Source organism: Dendrobates tinctorius, unplaced genomic scaffold (genome assembly GCF_039654945.1).
Source record: "Dendrobates tinctorius isolate UK_male_01 unplaced genomic scaffold, ASM3965494v1 ptg000182l, whole genome shotgun sequence".
Lineage (NCBI taxonomy): Eukaryota > Metazoa > Chordata > Amphibia > Anura > Dendrobatidae > Dendrobates > Dendrobates tinctorius.
In genome coordinates, this window is record NW_027361849.1 from 2,609,504 (window position 1) to 2,619,623 (window position 10,120).

General features: G+C 54.5%; 1 protein-coding gene across 2 annotated transcripts in view; it reads right to left on the bottom strand.

The window, feature by feature from the left end:
- The window catches only part of LOC141054992 (TGF-beta receptor type-2-like), a 105,329-nt gene extending 98,770 nt beyond the window's left edge, over positions 1–6,559 (bottom strand). Inside the window, exon 1 of one of the 2 annotated variants that reach the window (XM_073551919.1) lies at positions 6,124–6,559. In XM_073551919.1, the coding sequence (XP_073408020.1) occupies positions 6,124–6,203 (80 nt within the window). In that variant the 5' untranslated portion in view covers positions 6,204–6,559. The remainder of the gene's footprint in view (positions 1–6,123) is intronic. The other variant, XM_073551920.1, reaches the window with a different exon arrangement.
- Positions 6,560–10,120: the final 3,561 nt, after the last annotated feature.

Consider the following 10,120-nt stretch of genomic DNA (forward strand, 5'->3'; position numbering starts at 1 on the left):
ATAGATGGCCCCCATGTCTGTTAGTCTGGTCTCTTGCAAGAATAAAATTTCTGCCTCAATCCGGGAGAAAAAATCAAAGGCCGTGAAGCGAGCCGCATCTGACTTAATGCTGGCGACATTAATAGACGCCAGCGTCAACGGGGCGAGTTCAGCCATCATGGGTGATCGAGTTGGATGGCCAATTTCTTCCCTACCCCGCTATTACCTCCTCCTGGGGAGGGGTCAGACACCTTCCTTTTCAGGGAAGCTCCCGACGTGTCCATCCCACCCCCCCCGGTGTCCTCGCCCCCGGGTTCCAGGTCTGTCCCCCCCTCAGGAGGAGCAATGCCCCCTGAGGGACGGACTCCGCCATCCCCCGAAGGACCCTCCGGTGTTACCCCCGGCCCAGTACCCTCGTCTTGCGGTTCATCATCTGAACCCCCGAGGGCGCTGAACCGGTTGGAGAGTCTGATCAGAGGGGGGTCAGCGGGCCCTTCCGTATGCACCCTTGTGGTCGGGGGCGGGGGGGACTTTGAAGGCTTGTCAGCCTTCCTCCCCACCGCTTTGCGCTTGGCACGCCTGGTTTTGCCACCTGGTGCTGTAGGCTGCTCTTGGACATCCTCATCAACACTTTCATACTGAGAGGAATTGTCCGAGTCAGCCGCTTTCTCCTCTCTCTCCATCCTCCTGATCTCCTCACTCACCGCACTCTCCCCCAGGGCCTCAGAGGCTTTGGCCACGGGCCTGGAGGGAGGAGCAGGCATCACCCCGGTTGCCCGAGGCTCCACCTGTCCCTTACCTCCCTGGCGTTTTTCCTGCCTCCGCTGGTACGCGGGGCCCCTTGCAGCATTGCCCTTCCTCACTGGCCCCTCAGCCCTTCCCCCTTCGCCACCACCTGCCACAGCAGAAGCAGCGCCACCGGGGGTTGCCCCCCCGCGGTCTCCCCCCACCGGGCCTGTGGCGGCATTAGAGAAAGAGCGAGGGCAGCGGCTGAGAGGGTGACCCAGGTCACCACACAGGTGGCACCGAATGTCTTTGCACAAGGCAGCCAGGTGACCTACCCCACCACACAACGCGCACTTCTGCACCTTGCAGTTGGCGCTGAAGTGAGTGGGGTCGCCGCACTTGTGGCAGACCTTCGGTTGCCCCTGGTAGAAGACCAGGATCCTGTCCCTTCCCAGGAACGCCGAGGAAGGGATGTGGGTGACCGTGCCGCCGGAAACCTTCAATTTGACCATGAAGGTCCAGCCCCCCGACCAGATGCCAAACTCGTCCCTGTTCTTTTTTGGGACCTCGGTGACCTCCCCGTAACGGGAAAGCCACGTCATGATGTCCACGCCTGCGAGTGACTCGTTACATGTAACCACGGTCACTCGCTTGACGGAATTTTGGCGAGACACCGCTTGAGCCACGAAGTCTCGCCATCCGGGCTCTTCTCGCACCAGCTCGTAGTTTGACCAGAAGAGCTCAAGCCCCTCTGGCCGCACGAAGCTGACGTCGAAGAAGCGGGACGCCGAAGGGTGTATCAGGGCAAAGATGTCATTCGCCCCGAAGCCCATCTTAAGGAGGAGCTCCACCACCTTGCTCCTAGGTGGACAAGCTTCACTGCCCCCCCACCTAAGACGGACCACATTCCTTCTTGGCGGCCCCTGCCCGGCTGTGGGGAGAGACCAAACAGTCCCTCCCTCCCTTTGATTTTGGAAGGCTGCTAGGCCATGTCTCTCTATCCAGAAAGACAGGTCCACTGTCCTCCCCTCTACCATGATCGATCTTTCTCCCCTTTGGAGGGCCTCCAGGAAACGGCGGTGCAAACCGCCGTCCCCGGAGCCCGGAGGCGAGGAGACCCCCCCGGAACCACCCCGACCCCCAGCCGCGACCCCCGCATAATTACGTTGGGGCCTCGCGGCTGGGGGGGCAGACGGGCCAGCCCTCCCACCACTACCACCACTTGTGCCAGCACCCTCATTCACTCTCCCGTTCACTCTTTTATTATTTCCACTCGCTCCGGCACTCACTCCAGCATTTACTGCCACATTCACACTCGCACTCACTCCCTCATCCATATCACTCACATCACCATTTATGTCCTCAAACAGCTCTTCAAAAATATCTCCTATCTCACTCCCACTCTCACTTCCAGATAGACCACTATTTACATTAGCAGACTTGGTGTTGCAGTACCCCTGCCTGCCTGCTGGGGGCCCTGACTGGCCAGTGCTCTGCTCCTTGGAGCTGCTGGCACTGCTCCAACTCTTGTCCAGGAGTGCCGCTGCCCCTTTAAATACCTCCGAGCAGAGCGCACTCAGTACGCCCTGCCCGAGCCTGGGAGCAGCAGCAGCTCCTGGGTTCTCTGGCTCCACTTTTTTTCCTTTTTGCGGTGTCTTTGCACCGAGGACAGGGACGGCCACTGCCACCGCACCCTGCCCTCTGCTGTTCGCCCCCGCCGGCTTCCCAAGGAGCGCCAGAGCCCCCGCACCACCAGATGGAGGTAAGCGGGCTGGGGACCCCGACAACTCCCTACCGACTTTTGGGGGCACTATGCTGCTTGAGGGGGTAGGCGGGACAGGAGGCAGTGGGCCCGCCAAGGCCACGCCCCCCCCGCCGGCCGCAGCCACCCCGGGCAGAGCAGTGACCCCTTGCGAGGCCACGCCCTCCCCAGGTGACGCGGGCACAGCGGGCGGGACAGCGGCCGAGGAGGACACGCCCCCCCCGCATGCCGCAGCCTTTGCAGGCTGGGCAACACTCGGGGAGGCCACGCCCCCCTCACGGACTGTCACTGCGCCCCTGAACCCACCACTTGATGTTGGCAGGGCCGGCCACTCCCCCTCATCGCCCAGCGGCGGCGGTGCCCCCAGCACGGACCCCTTTTTGGGTCTACGCGCCGGGGACCCCGCTCTTGCCACGGGCGCCGTCAGAGGAGCTACCAGCCCCTTGCATTTTTTTAGCTGCTGCTTCACAGCAGCCTCCACGCCCTTTCTAGGTCTCTGGACCCCCATAAGTGGACCAGACTTAACGGACCCGTGCGTGGGGGATCCAGAGACCCCAGCACTCACCGCCGGAGGTGCGGTCCTGGCTGTACCCGTGCTGAGCGCCAGGCCAGCCCCCCCTGCCACCGGGGACTGAGCCCGGACACCACTACTGCCAATACCGCCAGCGGCTGTTACACCACTGGCACCAGCACCGACCTCCATGTCGCTGCCTGAACCCTCACCGCCACCACATGTGACGGTAAGGTCCAGGCACACATCACTCTGCCCGCGCCCCCGCTGCGGACCCACCACAGGGCCCGAGCCGGGGTGGGCAGCGGGTTCCATACAGCGGGACAGAGGGGCCCCGGAAAGAGGGACAAACATAAGTTTGTCAGCCACGGTGTTTTTTGGCTTGCGCTTGTTTTTTTTCTTTTTCCTCTTTCCGGTTGCCCCGTCCTCAGGGCAGACCTCATCCCCAAAGAGCAGTGTGCCAAACCGCTCTGGGGACTCGATCTGCCTCACCTGCTGTAGGACGAGGCAGCCCCCCTCACTACTACTGTCCCCACTCCCACCAGCCTCCCCCTCGCCCCCACTTTCCTCCGAGTAACTGGAGTCCGGTGGGAGAGCCACTTGCTCAGGGGCCACCCCGCTGCATGTTACCTGGGTGTTGTTGCTCACCAGGCCTTCAGGTGGGGCAGGCGTAGATGTTCCGCCATCCTCCTCTTCGTGCTCCACCTGGCAGGGGCCTCCCGACCCCCCAGGAGACCCTCCGGTCATGGCTCTAAACCGGTCATCGTTTTTCAGTTTCTCTGCAAAGGGGCCGCTCCCACTCAGGATAGCCGCCCGTATCTCCTCCAAGGCCCTGATAGCCCCCTTCAGCCTCTCCACCGTGGCGGAGACCTCAGCTCGTCTCGAGGCGGGGAGCCGGTTCTTAGCCACCGCTCGTGCTCCCCTTAACTCCTCCCGGAGTTTTCTCAGCTGTTTGGCGGCCTCCTCATATTCGCAGAGGTGCGCATGGATGCGGGAGGCGTAGATGGTGGATGGCTCTCCCTCAGCTCTGGAGCCCCAGATGTTGGGGGGCTCTGCCACTGCACCTCTGCTCTGGGCCGCCACTCCTCCGGGAGGAGGAGCCGCCACGGTACCAGCTTCGGGGGGCCCGGTGTCCCGGGGCTCCTGGGTCCTGCGACCCCCTCTCTCCTGGCTCCGTCTCTTCCCCATCTCCCTGGGACTGGCTGGCTGCACCCTGGCCTCCGGATGGTGCTGAGGCCCCCCACCCCCAGCTGGCTTGCCGGAGGGTGGGAGCCAGGGGCACAGCCCCGGCGCTCAGTCCCAGGGAAAGTCCTCTTTCCTGGGAAGGGGGCAGATGGAAAGTCCTTGCAGGAAAAACCTCCCTTCCCAGGAGCTTAGCAAGGCCCTAGCCTGCAGATGCTCAGCACAGATGCTCCTCCTCTTCCTGGGCGTGCTCTATCCTCCAGTCACCTCCAGAGCTGCAGTCACTATTCTGGGTGTGATCCATCACTTGCTCTGACTCCGCTGATTCCTCTTAGTATTTTCTGCTGTTTGGGTTCCAGTAACATCTGGCGCCGGTCTCAGCTGGCATTAATTAGGGCATTGATGAGGATGTGGCTCCTTAAAACATCTATTTAACCATCTCAGAACCATGGAGCAGAAAAAACCCAGAACGTCACCAAATCCACTCTTTGCATCATGTGAAGAGGAAACAAATATAAAGTGCAAAGCAAAAGTCTTCACCCCTCCAGATGTTTCCTGAGACGTTCAGCAGGTTACAGATACTGCCCCAAGAAAAGTTCCTCCAGGAAATGCAAATCTCAAGTAGTCTCCTCGCTCCAGGGGTCAGATCAGGACTGCGGAGTCCAAAACCGAATATCGCTGCAAAAGCGCCAAAGTAACCATAAGACACACCACCAACCTGTACTGATCCTGAGGGACACCCAGTATTATACTCCAGAGCTGCACTCACTATTCTGCTGGTGCAGTCACTGTGTACATACATTACTGATCCTGAGTTACATCCTGTATTATACTCCAGAGCTGCACTCACTATTCTGCTGGTGCAGTCACTGTGTACATACATTACTGATCCTGAGTTACCTCCTGTATTATACTCCAGAGCTGCACTCACTATTCTGCTGGTGCAGTCACTGTGTATTTACATTACTGATCCTGAGTGACATCCTGTATTATACTCCAGAGCTGCACTCACTATTCTGCTGGTGCAGTCACTGTGTACATACATTACTGATCCTGAGTTACATCCTGTATTAGACCCCAGAGCTGCACTCACTATTCTGCTGGTGCAGTCACTGTGTACATACATTACTGCTCCTGAGTTACATCCTGTATTATACCCCAGAGCTGCACTCAATATTCTGCTGGTGCAGTCACTGTGCACATACATTACTGCTCCTGAGTTACATCCTGTATTATACCCCAGAGCTGCACTCACTATTCTGCTGGTGCAGTCACTGTGCACATACATTACATTACTGATCCTGAGTTACATCCTGTATTATACTCCAGAGCTGCACTCAATATTCTGCTGGTGCAGTCACTGTGTACATACATTACATTACTGATCCTGAGTTACATCCTGTATTATACTCCAGAGCTGCACTCACTTTTCTGCTGGTGCAGTCACTGTGTACATACATTACATTACTGATCCTGAGTTACATCCTGTATTATACTCCAGAGCTGCACTCACTATTCTGCTGGTGCAGCCACTGTGTACATACATTACTGATCCTGAGTTACCTCCTGTATTATACCCCAGAGCTGCACTCACTATTCTGCTGGTACAGTCACTGTGTACATACATTACATTACTGCTCCTGAGTTACCTCCTGTGTTATACCCCAGAGCTGCACTCACTATTCTGCTGGTGCAGTCACGCTGTACTTTACTATTGTTTCCTCCCAGTCTCCTGTGGTGGAGTAGATGATTCAAATACAGATCTGAGCTGCATTTTCTTGGTTGTGCCTCAGAGCTGACATCACCCAGGTCACAGATCTATCTTCCAGCGCTGCGCTGTTGTGACCGCTCGGCTTATTGTTTCTCTGGATCTCTTCTGTCTTTGCCCCGTTATATAGAATCTTGGACCCTGTTTGTGTTATTCGCAGGATTCCGCGGTCTCGGAGGGTCAGCTGATACTTACAATACATGATGAGGGGAGTGATCCCACCACTGATCCCCATGCTGGAAGATCCGGATCACTGATCCTCCCAGCTCCTTCATCTGCAGCCGCTGTTAGGACAGAAAGAGGGAGCAGCCGAGGAGAAAATCCAAAGAGGGCGGAGCGGAGAGCGAGACAACGCTGCTGACTGTCGCCGACAAGGCTGCAGAGGTTCAGAGTCCTGAAATAATTCTCAGAGAAATATTCGGCTTCTTTACCGGGTGTTCGTGGCACCAATAGATTTGTGTCGCTGTGCCGTATGGCCGTGAGCATGCTTGATATTATTCATGGCTTACGGACACGGACGCAGTAGCTTGTTTCTGGGCTTCACTGTAAATGTGACAGATGAATTATTCCCAACAAAAACAGGGAAAAACGACGAGAAGGGAGACGGCAAAAATCACGTCAAAACGGCCCCTAAAAACGGACTGCAAAACACCCGGCGAGTCTAAACGAAGCCTCAGAGCAGCAGGAGGATCACTGGTTCTCATAGTAACCTTGTACGGATTGGGTTCAAATCTTGTGATTGCATGGGTATACTCATACACTCCCCCTAGTGGTGGCTGCAGGCAGGATCTTATCATGTATCTATGTATACAGGGAACTCCCCCTAGTGGTGGCTGCAGACAGGATCTTAGTATGCATCTCTGTATACAGGGAGCTCCCCCTAGTGGTGGCAGCAGACAGGATCTTATCATGTATCTCTGTATACAGGGAGCTCCCCCTAGTGGTGGCTGCAGACAGGATCTTATCATGTATCTCTGTATACAGGGAGCTCCCCCTAGTGGTGGCTGCAGACAGGATCTTATCATGTATCTATGTATACAGGGAACTCGCCCTAGTGGTGGCTGCAGACAGGATCTTAGTATGCATCTCTGTATACAGGGAGCTCCCCCTAGTGGTGGCAGCAGACAGGATCTTATCATGTATCTCTGTATACAGGGAGCTCCCCCTAGTGGTGGCTGCAGACAGGATCTTATCATGTATCTCTGTATACAGGGAGCTCCCCTAGTGGTGGCTGCAGACAGGATCTTATCATGTATCTCTGTATACAGGGAACTCCCCCTAGTGGTGGCTGCAGACAGAATCTTATCATGTATCTCTGTATACAGGGAGCTCCCCCTAGTGGTGGCTGCAGACAGGATCTTAGTATGCATCTCAGCATACAGGGAGCTCCCCCTAGTGGTGGTTGCAGAAAGGATCTTATCATGTATCTCTGTATAGAGGGAGCTCCCCCTAGTGGTGGCTGCAGACAGGATCTTATCATGTATATCTGTATACAGAGAGCTCCCCCTAGTGGTGGCTGCAGACAGGATGTTATCATGTATATTTGTATACAGGGAGCTCACCCTAGTGGTGACTGCAGACAGGATCTTATCATGTATATCTGTGTACAGGGAGCTCCCCCTAGTGGTGGCTGCAGACAGGATCTTATCATTTATATCTGTATACAGAGAGCTCCCCCTAGTGGTGTCTGCAGACAGGATCTTATCATGTATCTCTGTATACAGGGAGCTCGCCCTAGTGGTGGCTGCAGACAGGATCTTATCATGTATCTCTGTATACAGGGAGCTCCCCCTAGTGGTGGCTGCAGACAGGATGTTATCATGTATCTCTGTATACAGGGAGCTCCCCCTAGTGGTGGCTGCAGACAGGATGTTATCATGTATCTCTCTATACAGGGCGCTCCCCCTAGTGGTGACTGCAGACAGGATCTTATCATGTATCTGTACACAGAGAGCTCCCCCTAGTGGTGACTGCAGACAGGATCTTATCATGTATCTCTCTATACAGGGAGCTCCCCCTAGTGGTGGCTGCAGACAGAATCTTATCATGTATCTCTGTATACAGGGAGCTCCCCCTAGTGGTGACTGCAGACAGGATCTTATCATGTATCTCTGTATACAGAGAGCTCCCCCTAGTGGTGGCTGCAGACAGGATCTTATCATGTATCTCTGTATAGAGGGAGCTCCCACTAGTGGTGGCTGCAGACAGGATCTTATCATGTATATCTGTATACAGAGAGCTCCCCCTAGTGGTGGCTGCAGACAGGATGTTATCATGTATATCTGTATACAGGGAGCTCCCCCTAGTGATGGTTGCAGAAAGGATCTTATCATGTATCTCTGTATATAGGGAGCTCCCCCTAGTGGTGACTACAGACAGGATCTTATCATGTATATCTGTATACAGAGAGCTCCCCCTAGTGGTGGCTGCAGACAGGATCTTATCATGTATCTCTGTATACAGGGAGCTCCCCCTAGTGGTGGCTGCAGACAAGATCTTATCATTTTTCTCTGTATACAGAGAGCTCCCACTAGTGGTGGCTGCAGACAGGATCTTATCATGTATCTCTGTATAGAGGGAGCTCCCACTAGTGGTGGCTGCAGACAGGATCTTATCATGTATATCTGTATACAGAGAGCTCCCCATAGTGGTGGCTGCAGACAGGATGTTATCATGTATCTCTGTATACAGGGAGCTCCCCCTAGTGGTGGCTGCAGACAGGATCTTATCATGTATCTCTGTATACAGGGAGCTCCCTCTAGTGGTGACTGCAGACAGGATCTTATCATGTATCTCTCTATACAGGGAGCTCCACCTAGTGGTGGCTGCAGACAGAATCTTATCATGTATCTCTCTATACAGGGAGCTCCCTCTAGTGGTGACTGCAGACAGGATCTTATCATGTATCTCTCTATACAGGGAGCTCCCCCTAGTGGTGACTGCAGACAGGATCTTATCATGTATCTGTATACAGAGAGCTCCCCCTAGTGGTGACTGCAGAAAGGATCTTATCATGTATCTCTGTATAGGGGGAGCTCCCCCTAGTGGTGGCTGCAGACAGGATCTTATCATGTATATCTGTATACAGAGAGCTCCCCCTAGTGGTGGCTGCAGACAGGATGTTATCATGTATATCTGTATACAGGGAGCTCCCCCTAGTGGTGGCTGCAGACAGAATCTTATCATGTATGTCTGTATACAGGGAACTCCCCCTAGTGGCTGCAGACAGGATCTTATCATGTATATCTCTATACAGGGAGCTCCCCCTAGTGGTGACTGCAGACAGGATCTTATCATGTATCTCTCTATACAGGGAGGTCCCCCTAGTGGTGGTTGCAGAAAGGATCTTATCATGTATCTCTGTATAGAGGGAGCTCCCCCTAGTCGTGGCTGCAGACAGGATCTTATCATGTATATCTGTATACAGAGAGCTCCCCCTAGTGGTGGCTGCAGACAGGATGTTATCATGTATATCTGTATACAGGGAGCTCCCCCTAGTGGTGACTGCAGACAGGATCTTATCATGTATCTCTCTATACAGGGAGCTCCCCCTAGTGGTGGCTGCAGACAGGATCTTATCATTTATATCTGTATACAGAGAGCTCCCCCTAGTGGTGGCTGCAGACAGGACCTTATCATGTATCTCTGTATAGAGGGAGCTCCCCCTAGTGGTGTCTGCAGACAGCATCTTATCATGTATCTCTGTATACAGGGAGCTCCCCCTAGTGGTGGCTGCAGACAGGATCTTATCATGTATCTCTGTATACAGGGAGCTCCCCTTACTGGTGGCTGCAGAAAGGATCTTATCATGTATCTATATACAGGGAGCTCCCTCTAGTGGTGGCTGCAGACAGGATCTTATCATGTATCTCTCTATACAGGGCCCTCCCCCTAGTGGTGAGTGCAGACAGGATCTTATCATGTATCTGTACACAGAGAGCTCCCCCTAGTGGTGACTGCAGACAGGATCTTATCATGTATCTCTGTATACAGGGAGCTCCCCCTAGTCGTGGCTGCAGACAGAATCTTATCATGTATCTCTGTATACAGGGAGCTCCCCCTAGTGGTGACTGCAGACAGGATCTTATCATGTATCTCTGTATACAGGGAACTCCCCCTAGTGGTGGCTGCAAACAGGATCTTATCATGTATATCTGTATACAGGGAGCTCCCCCTAGTGGTGACTGCAGAC